Below are 17413 nucleotides of genomic sequence, written 5' to 3' on the forward strand. Positions count from 1 at the left end.
AGCATATCAGTCACAGGTGCTTGATCTTAGCAGAAGGGTTTGATGATCCAGCCAAGGGGATTGGAAGAGACAGGTTTAAATGCCCACTTGATTGGGCTATTATCTGCAGCTGGATCACAAGCTCAGGCAGGAGGAGAAGTTATTAATAGTAACCTCCTGATCAAAACAACAGTCCCTCCTGTAGCTCAGCCTGGAGAAGCAGTAACCAGTATAGACAGGGTGTCTGGTTCTAGACTAAGGAGTTTTGATCAGCCACTCTGGTTGCTTTAAATATACGTTTTTCCACTGAGGTATGGTGCCTGGGCTTTCTTATTTAACAAACAGATGATTCTCTACTTTGTTTTTTTTTTATCTTATTTTTGTATTCCAGTTCCTTCTCCTACCTTGTATTCTGTACTACTCCTTATAGAAGGTCATAAGTAATAAAAAATACAAAGGAGTAAGCATCAGTAGAAACCAAAAGCAAAATGCCAACTAACAAATACAGAAAAGTAAACCATTTTCTTGCAGTAAAGCAAGCACATTCTCTGGATGGTCTCTGTAACATCTCCAGGCACATGATGAGAATTGATTAGCACTGTTGAAATTCTAGTGCCAACATTATGCATTTAGACTCATTTACAATTCAAGTGTGACTGCAAAATTGACATGTAGTCCACCATGTTTTTAACCCAAAACACATTATTTCCCCGAATTTCAGCAAAATTGGAGGTACCCATTAATTTGTTTGTGTGCAGTTTATTAATGCAAATGCTAAGTTGTGTCCACATAAGTGAATCGCTAGGTGTTGATAACATGCGTTAACATGCATTTCATTAGGCACGTTAGTCAGTTGCTCGTGTAGGTTCAACACACAACAGCGTTTGAATGGATAGTAAATAGTAGAGTCATTATAAGTATTATTGGGGCACTAGTAGCAACTGAGCCAAGGTTTCAGATTTTTGCACTATTACTGTCTGTCTGTCTGTAGGGGTGGGGTGCCAAACCTTCCATATAAATTAGGTTAATTTGTCTGAAGGCAGTTTTGTGCCCCTTTTAATAAATCTACTTTTATCACTTTATCTACTTTTAGGGTCAAATTTGCCCATGGGCAGTAACAACCCATGGCAACCAAATGAAACTGTTGCATTGATTGTTCTGCCTGCAGTCAGCTCAAAAAAGCCAATCACTCATTGGTTGCTATGGGTTACTGCCCATGGGCAAATTTTCCCAGTATTGATAAATGAGCCCCATGTGTACCCACAGCTATTTGTACAGTACTGTGCAATAAAATGGGCATTATTTGGCATTTTTGCACATGCAGATCTGCACCTACAGGGTTGGGAATCATTTAGATTAGACTCCATGAATATGGAAAAACAGAGATTGAGATAATATATGTGTAGTTATCTGTTGTATCTCCTTTGTTCTATCAATTGTGTTTTTTGTACAGAAAAGAGAAAAACGTTCACCCTTTGTGTTTATTTTTGGTTGCATTACTTGCTAAATAAACGGGCTTATTTATGATTGCAGTGATGAACATACACACTCCTTGCACTTCTGTATAGTTGCACAATCCCTTTTGTCCATCCAGTCAGCTCTAAAGAACCCTACAGCTAAAACCAAATTGATCATGGCACTAATCTCAGGCTTCCCACTGCGGCCTGTGTAAACAGACCTGTGCCTAAAGAATTGCATTCAAATGTCACATAAACTGTGAGTGCTGGAAATGACTCAATTCTGACCGACAACTTTGATTGCAACTTGCGCCTAATTCATCAAAATACAGACATGCTCAAATCTGCTCATGTCTGGAATCATGCTGGAACTATGGAGGAAAAATAAACTGCACTGTGAATACAAACCATGAAGAATTGCATCTGAAATTGCACTTTAAACACTGTGGCTGCTTTTGTAAATGAACCCAATTGCACCAAGCGTGTTCCCACTCGGAAAAAACTCTGCATTGTGGGAACAATTGCGCATAAAATTGCACTTTGCTCACTGCATTTGTGGACATAAATAAACCCAATTACCTTACACCTAGGGTCCCATTTACTAAGGGTCTAAGTGAATTCGAAGTGAATTTTCGAATTAAAAAATTTGAATTTCTAAGTAATTTTTCGGTACTTCGACCATTGAATAGGCCAAAATTCGATTTGAATTGAAAAAACTTTGAATATTCGACCGTTCGAAAATCGAAGTACTGTCTCTTTAAAAAAAATTCAACACTTCGCCACCTTAAACCTGCCGCATTGCTATGTTAGCCTATGGGGACCTCCTAGAACCTATAGCCAGTATTTTACAAGTCAAAGTTTTTTTTTTTGAAAATCGTTCGATCAATCGATTAAATCGTTCGATTCCAACGTTTTGAATTCAAACGGCTAAATTTAATCAAAAAAAAACTTTCTACAATTCGATGGTCGAATTTCGATGTTTTACCACTTTGAAATTCGACCCCTAATATTAACTAAGCTAGTGTAAAGTCAGTAGCAATACTGATGACAAAATATGTTTAAATAGATTGTAACCTTAAGGGCAAGGTCACACATGGTGTTTTAATGTTGCGTTTTTTAAAAACGTACAGCTGAGCGCAAATACGCACAAAATGAAGCCCTAGTGAAAATAATGGAATACGTCCTATAGCCATTTCCACGGGGTGCTTGCGAAACCAATATGCCACAAGATGCCAGCATTCGCTGTTTTTAACAGAAACGCCAATACACCAAGGAAATGCCATATTATTGAACTCTATGGGATCTACAGGTTTGGAAATACATTTCACATTTCACTGAAATACGCTGCGTATTTTCAACATGGCAGCTATACTCTCACGAGATGGATTTTACATATATACGTATTTACGGCATTGTATGCTGGTGACGTAATCACGTTGCGTATTGACGAGCAGTATGGCTACATTCATTGTTTTCCACTTGGTTTTTGTTCACAAAAGTTTATTAAAATTCTTGGAATTGTGGGGAACGAGAAAAAACAGAAATGCATGTTGGGAAAAGAAAACTACAAGCTGAAAAACGCATATTATCATGCGTGTGTGGTTTCATTGGCGTATTTACACTCGGCCACACGTTTTTAAAAACGCAATGTAAAAACACCACGTGTGACCCTGCCCTAAGGCTTAGTCCTCCAAATTACAGTAGGAACCTTTATAAGTAAAACCCCAGGCCATTCTGGAGAGTAGATCTCATACCTGTAGTACAGGTGTAAGACCAGTGTGAGATTATAACTCACCACAGAAAAACTCTTTCACACTTTCTCTTCATACCTACGGGATTTTTACAGTGGTGTCACTACCTCTTGGGGCCCACTGGAGAGCAATGGCATCTCATCTCAGAAAAAGCATCAGGAGATGTTTCATGCATGTGTATTCAGAGAAGATCTGGCTCTCTTCCATAGAGGAAGGGGCCCAGGTGCACATCCAGCATCTGGCTCCAGTCAATGGTAGTTACACTACAGGTTTTAAGAAGCGTATGGCAGAAAGTTTGATTTTACCATGTGTTAAAGGAGAAACAAACCCTTAATTAAAAAAACCCTACCCTACATAGACTCCCCTCCCTGCTCTGTAGGGGGGGCGGTAGGGTTTTTTTTTTAATTAAGGGTTTGTTTCTCCTTTGAGCATTCTTTTAAAAACCCCATAGGAATGAATAGAAAGTGGGTGAGTTTTCTGTGGTGAGCTCTAATTTCATACATGGATAAATCTGCCCTTAATATAAGGAAAGTGCCTATTTACTGTCTCTATAACTGTAAATCCCCCATCGTACCACTCTCATGCTGACCTGGTGGTGTAGGATGGATGCTGCACCAAGTTCCTAGGACAGAACATACTGGGGAGATTATCATCTGCAAATAATCAGGCTAATACTGTGCTCAGCGCTTATTTAGAAAATCAAGACTATTCCTATTTTTTCCCATTACCTTACAACTATGTCACTTCATTGTAAGCGCTGTTTCCAGCTTACAGGTCTCACCACTAGGCACATATTTCACTCTCTATAGAAATCCATATGCAGTTTCCGGCATTACAGTATAACAGATTTGTTTAGATTTATAGAAAGTGATTGCACAATATTATAGATCTGAGTGTTTAATCCCCAGTTTTTTATCACCCCAAAAATTCACTAGTCTCTGCGCCTTTGTCCTGAATCCTGTCCCTTTTGTTGTCATACAGTCTCAGGTAATGTCTGTGAGTTTGTGAACAGATTAATTGCACTCACTGCAATCCTCTACATTTATATTTTTGTATCTATAAAAGGTTATCTAACAATGAAATAACTATTACAATCTAGAAAGTGGCTCTAAGTTGCCAACCGTTATGTTTATATAAATATTTATTACAGTCCATGTCTGTTACTTCTAAAAATAAAACATAAGTATCTATTGTAAACCCCTCAAAAGTATCCAACACTATGAAGCCTAATTTTAAAATGTGAACCACCTATTGATATTAACAGTTATATGAAAAGTACCAAAACTGTCTAAATCAAAAAAGTCTACATGAAATGCTGATTTATATTAACCAGACCATTCCATTCTAAGAACAGAGGAACATTACTTGGGAAGAATTTTTGTCATTTGAAATTTTTCAATGTCACAGGTTCATTTTTTGACGTGTTTTTTTCTCCTGTCTTTCAGACATCTGCTCCTTTTGTTATTCTCTGTCTAAACATTTTTCTACCATGAGAATACCTCTTAGAGAATACCTTTAAACTAGCCCTGGAGAATACTTCTCAGTGGTGGATAACAATTTCCAATACAGAGAATTGCAATTTTTATTTGGTACAACTATGGGATCCGTTATCCAGGAAGCTCCGATTTACGGAAAGACTGACTCCCATCATTTTATCCAAATTTCCTTTTTCTGTGTAATAAATAGTAAATGAAACAGTACCTTGCACTTGATCCAAAGTAAGATATAATGAATCCTTATTGAAAGCAAAACCAGCCTATAAAGTTTATTTAAATGTTCACATGATTTTCTGGTAGACTTAAGACATGAAGATCCAAGTTATGCAAAGATCCGTTATCCAGAAACCCCCCAGGTCCTGAGTATTCTGGATAACAAGTCCCATAGCTGTATAATGTTTGGTATAAAATCAGTTCCTCTGATACACACATATTATATATATCCTATCCTGTGTCCCTGAATATTTATACAGCAGTGTGCATTTTTTAAACCAAATCAAAGTACAATTAAAAGCGCGTCTGAATTACATTTAATTGTGCATATTCATTTCATTCAATGTGCCCAATTCCAAGTCTGTTGGGAATTTTCACATTTTCATGTTCAATTGCAGTTAAAGATAATAAACAGTAAATGTAATAATGTAAGTATTGAATGAAATGTTTCAGTAATGTCATAACACTATTGCATTATCATTTTTATAAATAAGCAGCATTTAGCACACATTTCACAGTCATATTTGCCCTTAAAATGAATGAGCTATATGGATAAAGTGCTGAAATAAATAACTAATTCCTATATAAGAAAACTTTGCATAGGGCATTTAGTTGCAACCACATAAACGGTATTATTGTTAATGTCCATAATGAATACTTAGAAGCACGCTTACCATGAATTGGAACACCACATACCTGTCAATTCCAACCCTCTTCACCTGCTAAAACACCTGCTTAGGAAACAATAGAGAGGACCCGCCTTACCTACTGCTCCAGATCCTCCCCCTGCACTCAGCAGTCTACACATTGGGTGGAGCAGAAGTGATTTATTTTCATTCTAGGGTTTTCCTTTATTAGTACGTCTAGGATCATGAGAGCCACTGTCTCTGGAGGGTAATTGCATTTGTCTATTGTAAGTACCAGGTAGCTTTCTTTATGCATCACAACCACTCCCTGGTACCACCTGGGCTCCATAGCAACAGGGTATTAAGTGACAAACATATGGTCTATTCTTGCATTTAATGCAGCATATTTGAGAATAATATTCTTATGTATATGATATTACATCCACATTTTCCCCTGAAACAACTTTGTGGGGGGAAAATATATACATTATATATACTATAGACCCAGTTTTATTTGAGTTTTCTAAAGTTATTTAGAAAAGCATAACCATTGTTTAATTCATTTTTACCTTTTTATATATGCAGAGCTGTCAGCACAGCCAGTTGCATTGCCAGGGGATTGTGGGTGTGGCTCAATTGGGGTCTTCCTGTGATGTCACTTAGCATGCGCACAATGTGCAATGACATCACTGAATGCGCAGTGACAGAACAGGAGGAATTTAATAACTTTTGGGTGGCTGGGGGGGGAATCAGGTGACATTTTAGAGAGTATTGACAGCTTTTTTGTGATATTATTTTTAAAACTTGGATACAACAATAGGAGCCTATGATGTGCTGACGCCTGCAGTTCATTTCTTTTGTTAACTGCCAGTACAGTATGTTACAATCTTTCCAGTGATAGAACTGCAGTGGGCCAAGTCCAGTGCAAAACAAGTTATTGGTGCAAAAGCACATGAAAATGGTAATATTTTGGGCTAGTGTAGGATATTTATCACTCCATGGCTGGCTGGAAACATTGGCAGATTTTTATGATTAGAAGCTAATAATAAACACCTCTCCTACACATTTCTCTGAGCGCTACATTTCTTTGCCTCTAATAACACCCCTTGGACCCTGGTGCACAAGGGACCCTGCACCTAACACATATACACCAGCTGAGCACTCCACTTTGTGATACTATCACATTCCTTTCCAATATCTGGCTTTAAAGAGGGTTTTCAGATTTAAATTACATTTCTAAGAACGCTTAGTTCATTTTTAGACCAGCCCCTATTTCTGATTTTCTCCGATTTGCTTTCGTCTGGTATGGAGCCTATGGATTGGAGAAAAGCTGATGTTATTCCAATATTTAAAAAAGGGATTATGATCTCAGCCTGGCAATTATAGGCCAGTAAATTTGACATCTGTGGTGGGCAAATTATTTGAAGGTTTGTTAAGGGATCACATTCAAAATGTTGTCCAAGTGAATGGCATTATGAGCAGCAATCAGCATGGATAGGTCATGTCAGACAAATTTGATTGCTTTTTATGATGAGGTAAGTAAGATGCTGGACAGTGGGGGGGGGCAGTAGATGTGATCTATTTGGATTTTGCCAAAGCGTTTGATACTGTGCCCCACAAACGACTGCTTTCTAAACTAAGGTCTGTTGGGCAGGGCCGGATTTACATGGTGGGCGCCCCTAGGCCCCCTGCCGTTTGCCGCCTTTGTCCCCTTTATTTGTGCATATTTTCATCATCTGGACCGGATAAATGTGGATTGGCACATGGGAAATTTACAAAATTATCGTATCTCCAGTGCATCCCCAGTGTTTTTTAACCAATGTGGGTGTGGTTAGGCAGCATGCCACCCCCCATAAAATTCCGCCACCCTAGGCCCGGGCCTAGGTGGCCTTTCCATAAATTCGTGCCTGCTGTTGGGGTAATGAAGTCGTCTGCACATGGATAGGAAACTGGCTACAGGATCAGGTACAGAGGGTGGTTGTTAAAGTAACATTCTCTACTTGGAGTAAGGTTCTTAGTGGGGTCCCCCAGGGCTCATATTGGGTCCACTTTTATTTACCTTGTACATTAATGACTCAGGGGAGGGTGTTGTAAGTAATGTATCAGTGTTTGCAGATGACACAAAAGTGTCCAGCCCAATTAATTCCATCCAGGATGTGGCATCCTTGTAACATGATCTTGATAAACTGGCAATCTGGGCAAATGAGATTCAATGTTGATAAATGTAAAGTCATGCACCTGGGATGTAAAAATATCCAAGCCACTTATACCCTTAATGGGACTTCACTAGGCAAATCCATAATGGAAAAGGACCTTGGAGTCCTTGTAGATGATAAACTTGGCTGTAGCAAGCAATGCCAGTCAGCAGCATCAAGGGCAAATAAGGTCTTGAGCTGTATTAAAAGGGGCATAGAGTCAAGGGAGGAGGGGGTCATTCTTCCACTGTATAGAGCACTTGTAAGGCCCCATCTAGAATATGCCGTACAGTTTTGGTCTCCATCACTCAAACAGGACATTATTGTATTAGAGAGGGTACAGAGAAGGGCAACTAAGCTGGTAAAAGGTATGGAAAATCTTAGCTATGAGGAAAGACTGGCCAAATTGGGGATGTTCGCACTGGAGAAGAGGCGATTAAGGGGAGATATGATAAATTTGTATAAATATATAAGGGGATCATATAATAATCTCTCTAATGATTTATTTACCAGTAGGTCTTTCCAACTGACACGAGGTCACCCATTCCGATTAGAAGAAAAGAGGTTCCGCCTAAATATTCGGAAGGGGTTTTTGACAGTGAGAGCTGTGAAGATGTGGAATTCTCTCCCTGAATCAGTTGTACAGGCTGATACATTAGATAGCTTTAGGAAGGGGTTGGATGGCTCTTTAGCAAGTAAGGGAATACAGGGTTATGGGAGATAGCTCATAGTACAAGTTGATCCAGGGACTGGTCCGATTGCCAATTTGGAGTCAGGAAGGAATTTTTTCCCCCTCTGAGGCAAATTGGTGAGGCTTCAGATGGTATTTTTTGCCTTCCTCTGGATCAACTGGCAGTTAGGCAGATAAAAAAAAAAAACTAAAAGGCTGAACTGGATGGACGTGTGTCTTTTTTTAACCTTACTTACTATGTTACTATGTTTAGTATTATGCAGAAAACAATTGATCTTCATTGTGTATTATTTGTACAGTTTGTATTATATTTTTTAATTATTTAACTTTTTATTATTATTATTATATGGTTTGAAAGAGCCTGGAATATAAATAGGAGTGGACCTAAAAAAGAATATCATTATAAAAAGTCATGAAAAAAATCAACAATAAAATTGTAGCCTCCAAAGACAACAGTTTTTTCAGCTGCCGGGGTCTGTGACCCTCATTCAAAAGCTGGAAAGAGTCAGAAGAACAAGGTAACTAATTCATAAGCTATAAAAGATAATTGAAAAGTTGCTTTAAAGTGAACTACACCTTTAATGCCAAAATTGCCAGGTTACCTTTTCTGTTGTCTCATAGCTATTAGATTTGGTTTAAAGTTCATGTTTATCTACAGTAATGAAAAGCTTCTGTCAGAGGGAAAAATACTTGTATCCATTTGTTTGTGAAAGCTTTATGGTTGTAGGGGTTCATACTGTAGGTGAAGGAATCTCGTAGGGAATTTTTGTGACTTTTGTTCTTTTCCCCCAATGTGTGGACAGTTTAATGCCTATAACCAGGTAATAAATACCAGGAAAAAGCTAGGAAAACAGTCGTATGTAGGCGAGTGCACAACATTTGCAATAATACACAGTGCTGGGTGGCACTGGGAGAATATTTAACTCTGGCACTTGCAAAGTCATATTCATCTTATGAACCATTTAAAAGCAATGTGATTGATTTAATTTCCAAGGGAATTGCAGCAGGTTATAGCACATCTGTTTCAGAAAATGTGGCTCCTGGCCTCTTGCTATTTGTTTCACTAAAGTTTGTGCAATGTGCTTATAACAATAGAGCACTATAAAAAAAAGATATAATATTAATGGATCCAGCATTAATACATATAATTGAGTGCCCACAGTGAAAGGCATAAGGATCAGCAACATATATTGGTTCAAAACTGTCTGTACTTTAATGACATCAACTGTGCCACAAGAAGTTTAATTCTTTTAATTAATGTTATAGAGATTCTGGAGCCTTGAGCTGGTGCAGTAAGTTTAATATTTAAAATACAGCATTTCTACCCATATTTGTTTTTTAGCTTTACCCTGGCACTTGGGATGTTGCACCCAGACGATGCATTGTACTAGTGTGTATACATTGCACTGTGGAGAGTTGTGCACATTTCCAATAGGTGCACACAGGATTAATCACCATTTTTAGTATTCAAAATGAAAAAGTCTTTATCCTTATATGTTTAGAAACCATCGTTTCTGTTGTTAACAGGGTAGCCAACTCCCATTCCTGCTTTATACTGCATTTTTCTTTAAGACAGATGCACCAAAGTATAAATGGGAATGAATTTATTCAATTTAATTACATTCACACAAGCTTTAAAAATAGATTTATATAATACATACTCTGCTGTTGAGCTAAACATTTTATATATACATATCTATATATCTATATATATATATATATCTATATATCTATATCTATATCTATATATATATATATATATATATATATATATATATATATATATATATATATATATATATATATATATATATACACACACACACAGAGTTTTTTTAAGCTATTAATATTTTCAACAGTTGTAGGTGATTCCTAATGGGATGCTCTCAGATCTGGGCTTCATCTATATTGCTCTGTAACCAATTGAGTATTTCATCATTTATTTTACTCGTCCAGCCAAGACATTTTCTCCTTTTGTTCTCGACCAGCTCCAATACTCTTTCCCTTTGATTTTCATTCATCGTAGTATTGATGAACAGCTGTATCTAGAATGAATAAATAAAAACATAAAATTTGTGTATTCATTTGCAATAAAAAAAATTTAAAATTGAGATGAACAAAAAAACATTGGTTTTTACCACCTTGTAAAGGGTAGATATTTGATAAGTGTATTTTATGTATTTATTTATTTGATTATGTATTATTATAGGTTCCAAGCACTTGATGGCACTGTTAGGGAGTCCCCTCTAGAAGGTACTGGAAGCAGAAGGGCAGGGAATTGCCCTAGGCCTTAGTCTCCTTAGTTGATGAAAGGGGAGAACTGATGATACCTAAGGTGTCTAAGGAAATACCACCAAGCAGGAAGGAAGGGGTTAGTACCCTGGCAGAAGGATCTGGACTGGCAATTTATAGATTCTGACAAAAGTCAAAGGAGCTGCTCTAAGATGCCATAGACAGTCTGTAGTTATTGGGCCTATCAATAAAAAATAGTTAGAAGGCGTACACTACAAAAATTAATTGTGGACATAAATGAGCCCTACTTGCTGTCACGAAAGGCACCCTAGACCCAGAACTAAAGTCAAGCTCCCAGTCTAGGCTCAGTCTTCCAACTTTAGCAGCCACCTTTGGCCTCAGGGGGAGCCCTCAGCTACTTACATGCTTAAATGTGAGAGGAACAGGACAGAAGTTCTGAGCAAACAAAGGGGTCGATCGTAGTGGATTTGGAACTTCAAGAAAACACTATAAAGTTAAATGGCAACTTAACAGGAGGGTGGTCTAGAACAGGCAGGGGTCGGTCCAGGCAGAGTTCAGGAAAGTTGATTATACAGGCAAGGATCCATCCAGGCGGTGTTCAGGCACAGTCGGTTATACAGTCAGGGGTCAGTCCATATGGAGTTTAGCCAAAGTAAGTTATACAGGCAAGGATTGGCAACAGGAATCAGAACAGAAAAGTTATCCAGATACTATGTAAAATAGTGAGTTTGGACCCTATGTCCCTTTAAGTATTTAAACTTTTGCTTTGATACATAATGAAATCATACGCACTGCGTCCCCACCGGCCCCTAGACCACCAGGGTGAGTCTTTACACTTGCTATTTACACTAAATCCTTGAGGTGTATTTGTAGAAAACCCTTAGCCTGAAGCTAAAAGGTGGTCGTGAGGGGAGTATGACACATTCCTGTTAAATAGAGTGTCAAGTCAGGGGCACTGCACTGAAAAACTCTCCTCAGGCAGCAGCGCAGAGCAGGCACCGGGCAGCAAAAAAGCTGCTTCTGGTACCATAAGAGCCAAATTTCCAGTTTTTAAACTTAAAATTCAGCTTTTCTAGTGCCAGAGAGCAGAAATGCGCTCTTTGCACTAGCAATGCACCCCCTTTCTGGAGCAGGAAATGGTAAGTTCTGGGGGTCAAGCCTCAGATGACTCCTGCCTTAGAATCGGTGTTGGGTCAATCTTAGCAAATCTCTGTGTGGCTCATTTACTAATATGGGGTAATCTGAAACTTGGCAGTAACTCATGGCAACCAGTCATGTTTTTGCTTGAATTGCTTTACTTGCATCAGGCTGAACAAAGTTAATTATTAACTGGTAGCTATAGGTGACCGGCCAGGTGTCAGTTTGTTTAGTGTTAATAAAAGAGCCCCAATCTCTAGAGCAGGGGTCCAAAAGATACAGTAGATCGGGATCTACCAGTAGACCTTTAGTTGATGATCAGTAGATCTCAAGAAACTGTCAATAAACAACTTGTATAATTCCCCTTCTGTTTCAATCTTTCCATTAAGATATTTATTACAGTTTATTTATTAAAGTTACATAATAAATAGTTGTTAGTTAAACATAGTGATATACATTTGCTCATAAATCAATATAATATTAAGTAATGTTTTCAGTGGAACAGAAAGCTAACAATGCTTTTATTGATGTAGATCGTAATGAGGTAACATCACTAAGTGTAGAATATAAAGGCACAAAATTGCTTCATCATATACAGTATATGTGTAACAAATATAATTTACCCTGGTGGTCCAGAGGCTTTCCCTGGTGATTTAGTGGCTGGCGGGGACGCCTGTCGCGCCTCCGGCTGGGACACCCGCCACGTGCGTCCGTTCTCCTCTGTGCCGGTTTCCCCTATGGTGGTGCACGGCGCGCACTGCTGGGTTTTATGCGCCGGTGTGATGAAATCATCGCGCTTTGGCACGAAATTCAAATTATTTAAAGGGGCTTTGAATGAAAATTAATTTCCCATTGTTAGGTTCAAATTAGGTTGTTTCCTGTGCTATTTCTAAGTGATTCCTATTGATCTTTTGGTTATTGAACCTTGTCTCGCCTGACTATTCTGAACTTTGTATCCTGACCCATGCCTGGCTGTTTATTCTGAACTCTCCTAGCTGATCCTTGCCTGTCTGATTACTCTACGCTCTCCAATCCTTATTCCGTCCTGTTTGACTATTCTGCGCTCTCCAATCCTGATTCCGGCCTGTCTGACTATTCTAACTCTGCTTGTGCTGGCCCGGCCTGCCTGTTCCACGCTGTGCTGGCCCGGCCTGCCTTCCTAGTGGTGTTCTTCCATCCAGTATCCTTGTGAGACGATCGTGCCCTTTTGCTCGTCCAGAACTTGTAGCTTTGCTCCTCTCTTATTAAGACCTGGCGGCATCCAATTAGCCGAGGGCTCCTCCCAAGGTGAAAGGCGGCTGTTAAAGGCAGAAGCAAGAGCCGAGACCAGGGAGCCTAGCACTGGTTCTGGATTTAGGGTGCCGAACGTGACAATATGTGTGGGTGCGCATGCTTTTCATAAGGTACAACTTATACACATCTTATTGAAACTTACCTCCTGGAATTGTAAATCTGAAGTGGCTTTTGATGCAAAAATCGGTAATAACACATTGTAAAAGTCCACAGTAGCTCTTGGTCCAAAACTAAAAAAAAAATTAAAAAAATACAAATTTATATTCTGTTGAGGGACGGCCCAAACAGCACTGGCGTCAGAGAAAAAGAGCCCCAGTTCAAGAATCTCCCTCTCAAATCAGGAATTCCCTGCTGTTCTCATCTAGATCACATCTATCAGTGAACATAAATCCAGTACTTACATGTCTTTTATGCGCTGCCAGTTTTCTTTCAAAAACTCCCAAGCTATGTGTCTTCCTATTTCATGTTTGATGATATCGTGAAAGAGTGTGAAAGCAGAGAATTTATCCATATCCAAGGAATATTGTAAGTACCTGATAGAGCCAGAATTTCAATATTTTATTGTATATCAAGAAATGACAATTCAACTAATAACAGTGTGTGTGATTAGTGGAAAAACTTTCTTAAAGGAGAAGGAAAGGTGAAATCACTGGGGGGTGCTTACTTGATTTTTAACAAAAGAAAAGTCCACTTTTCCAGTCTATGTTGCATGCATTGGTTTGGGGCCATGGAAGAAAGATGAAACAGAAGCTTGTGCTCGTGGAGAAGAACCCTGGGCTGGTGCAGTTTTTTGCTAACAGGAGTACTGGCAATTATAATCACTGGGGGATCCCTAACAAGTGATTTCATTATTCCTCCTCACTTGGAGACTTGTATCATTGTATCGAGTCTTGAGAAAGCAGTTACTCTTGGGGGCAGATTTATCAATGGTCGAATTTCGAAGTAATGGAGTTTTTTTGAACTCCCATAACTTCAAGATTCGAATAAAAAAAAGACCAATCGAAATTAATTTTAAAAAATCAACATTTTTATCTTTGGGTGAATAGGCTGTGTTCAAAACGTTCGATCAAAGTTTTAGCGCATTCGATCGAATCTAAGGATTTGCCCTAAAGAGCTTAGATTTTCCAAAGTCCACCAAATGACGCCAAATGGGTTCTAGGAAGTCCCCCATAGGCTAAAACAGCAATTTGGTAGGTTTTAGATGGCGAATTGTAGAAGTTTTAAAGAGACAGTACATGATAAATTTCCATATTCGAAATAGTCAAATGTTTTTCAAATTAGAATTTTCACTTCGACCCTTGATAAATCTGCCCCTTGGTGTCTACAATGACTACAATGATTGGTCTAATTGTGTTTATTACATGTATGTGTGTATTGTGTGTGTGTGTCTGTCTATTTATCCATTTATCAGTCTATCTATTGATCTTTACACAAACAATTACAGAATGTTTTGCAAATCAGCAGCAAAACATTTTTTACCCTACGTCTTGTTGTATGGCTTGATGGAGCGGAGCCACCAATCCAGAACCAGGCAAAGTAGTATTTGTGTATATCTTGGATAAATCAAATGCAGAGCCCAAATATATGGCCTAGACGTCACCGGCGTCTAAATTGTCGACAAATTTTCGCAGGTGAATTTTCACGGCAAATTTGCGAATGTATTTGCCGGTGGGGAAACGTGGAAATTTGCCGCCAATTTGCGCCTGCCGAATAAATTCGCCCATCACTAATTATGGCATGTGCCAGAATACTATAGCCATGTGTATATTTGGTTATTCATTTCAGCTTGAGAAGAGGCAGCACAAACTACTGGTACTGATACCTCCGTTATACACTAAAATGTCTTCATGCTTTAAATACATATTTTTCGCTGTGGATTAAAAGACAAAAAAACGGAATATATAAAAAAGTATCTTGCTTCAGCTTCTGAGACAAAGTCATTCTATAGCAATACGTTTTCCTTCTTACCGGTGAAGCAGCCAAGGCTCCTTGCTGCAGCTCATGGCATAAAATAAGAAATCTATTTCCATGTCTTCTGTTTTATTAACCATTTCCCATGCAAACTCCCATTCATTTTCACCACCATTGGCAATGGCATAGCAGCAGATGGGGTCTCTGATGGACTCTGGTATGCTGAAGGGTAAATAAAAAGTCCTTATTTTATTAAACAATTTGTACAAGAGATCTTTTTTTTTTTTTGCTTTTAATCTTCCAAAAATCACACACTATCACCTGGGCAATCAAGTAAATCTAGAGGAAACAATTTGTAAATAACAAGAATATGAATTCATTACTTGTGTATTTCCTGCATTTCTCTAGTGTTATACGTGCAGGCTCTGTCAGTTAGGAAGCTATTACACACACAACACCAATTTCCAGCGTTGTTTGTAAACTACAATCTGAAGCCACTAGATGGCACACATAGAATTTAAAACATTAAGAGAATGATATTTCTGCACAGCCATATGATCATTTAAGATTTTGTAGCCCTAAGGCTTCATGGTCTCTACTAACATAAGAGTGCAGCCTCCCTTTCTTATAGGAGGACTTTGACTTTCATACCATATTGTACCATATACAGGTATGGGGTCTATTATCCGGAATATTTTTCCATCATTTTGATCACAAGTTGTGGCACCTGCAATAAACTGAAGTGCTGGAAATTATTGCTGCATTGTGGGTACAAAAGAAAAAAATGGAGATTTTCATCTAAATTTCATAACTTGCATCGAGTGCTGTTTTGGTAAACGAGTCCTTCTGAAGGAATAATTCCAGCATGCAATTAGAATGTTTAATCATATCTTTGATTTTATTCTTAAGCTTATTCTGCACCTTATTTGAAAGCCATATACACACTGGTTGACAACCAAAGTCTCTGACCAATCAGAAGTAGGGAAATCCTTTAATTATTTACCATGTCAGTCAATTTGATAATATCAATAACTGCACTCAATTTTGGCACATTTCTAGCATCTTGGACCATTGTTGGCCAAAGTGAGATTTTTCTGGCACAGTTTTTTACAATATGGAAAGAATTGTACTTCAAAGCACTGCTCAAAATTACAGATATGTCTTTAATACAAGTGCATGCTTACTACCATATGAATGTTCTTACACATCCCAGGAACAGTTTTTCATCCACGTGGCATACAGCTCATGTGCCAGCTGCAGACAGTCTTGCAGTCCAAACGAACATGCTGTTTTCAGAATGAGCTCAATGTGCGCTCTAAAATGGAGAATCAGGATGCAAATTATTGATGCACAGTAGCTTAGGCTCTATCATACTGTATGGTATCAACCTACCACATTACTCAGTTTTGCCATTAGTAGCCTAGAAATATATTAAATCTCCTTTGAATCCAGTTCAGCCAGATTCACTCAATATCTTCCACTGTCATTTGTAGTGATGGGCCGTTCACGAAACGGCGAAAAATTCACCAAACGGCGCCGGCGTCTTGTTTTTGACGGCGGCGTCCGTTTTTGACGCCGGTGAAATTTTTTTTTGGACGGGCGTTCGCAAATTTATTGGCTGGCGGCAAATCGCGCAAATTCGCCGCAAATTCGTGCCTGCCGAATAAATTCGCCCATCACTAGTCATTTGTAAGTGTGTAATGATGAGCTGAAGTGGCAACACTGCTGTGGCACTCACAACAATGAAGTATGGATTTACATGACTCAAATACTTATGTTCATTGGTTAAAGCTTACAGTATAAAAGGTCTCAAATGTGCCGACACTTAGAGTTTATGATCAAGAGGGATGGGGGGGGGGGTTGATTGATGTCATTAAATTGTCATAGAAGGAGGACTGGCTCAATAAATGTGTCAGCTACTTGTCTCCTTGGACAAATCACCTGCCCCTTCAGAGACCAAAATTATTGTGTGAACTCTATCCCCGTGTGTCCGAATAACTTGTTGCAGTAAATATTAGTTGGTAGATTTTTTTTCATTGATCTAATGTTGTGCCTGAATGCAAATTGGGTTTAGGGCTAGTCCACACGGGGAGATAGCCACGCGTTTGCGGTTGCGGCGACAAAGCGCCGCGCCAGTCGCCGCGACCGGCGCAGGCGACAGTTTTGTATGGGCGCCTATGTAAAAACGCCTGTGCTAACCACACGAGGCGATGCGCTTTTCAACAGTCGCCTGAAAATGCCTCGCCAGGTTTTTTCAGGCGACTGTTGAAAAGCGCATCGCCTCGTGTGGTTAGCACAGGCGTTTTTACATAGGCGCCCATACAAAACTGTCGCCTGCGCCGGTCGCGGCGACTGGCGCGGCGCTTTGTCGCCGCGACCGCAAACGCGTGGCTATCTCCCCGTGTGGAATA

General features: G+C 39.0%; 1 protein-coding gene across 1 annotated transcript in view; it reads right to left on the bottom strand.

Annotated features, from left to right (window-relative positions):
- Window positions 1–10231: 10231 nt before the first annotated feature.
- Window positions 10232–17413, bottom strand: part of lvrn.S (laeverin S homeolog) — a 30196-nt gene continuing 23014 nt past the window's right edge. The window contains exons 16-20 of the mRNA XM_041580433.1: window positions 16207–16317; window positions 15060–15224; window positions 13493–13624; window positions 13234–13321; window positions 10232–10453 (exon numbers count right to left, since the gene is read on the bottom strand). Of these exons, the coding sequence (XP_041436367.1) occupies window positions 10295–10453; window positions 13234–13321; window positions 13493–13624; window positions 15060–15224; window positions 16207–16317 (655 nt within the window). The 3' untranslated portion in view covers window positions 10232–10294. The remainder of the gene's footprint in view (window positions 10454–13233; window positions 13322–13492; window positions 13625–15059; window positions 15225–16206; window positions 16318–17413) is intronic.

This window comes from Xenopus laevis, chromosome 1S (assembly GCF_017654675.1).
Source record: "Xenopus laevis strain J_2021 chromosome 1S, Xenopus_laevis_v10.1, whole genome shotgun sequence".
Lineage (NCBI taxonomy): Eukaryota > Metazoa > Chordata > Amphibia > Anura > Pipidae > Xenopus > Xenopus laevis.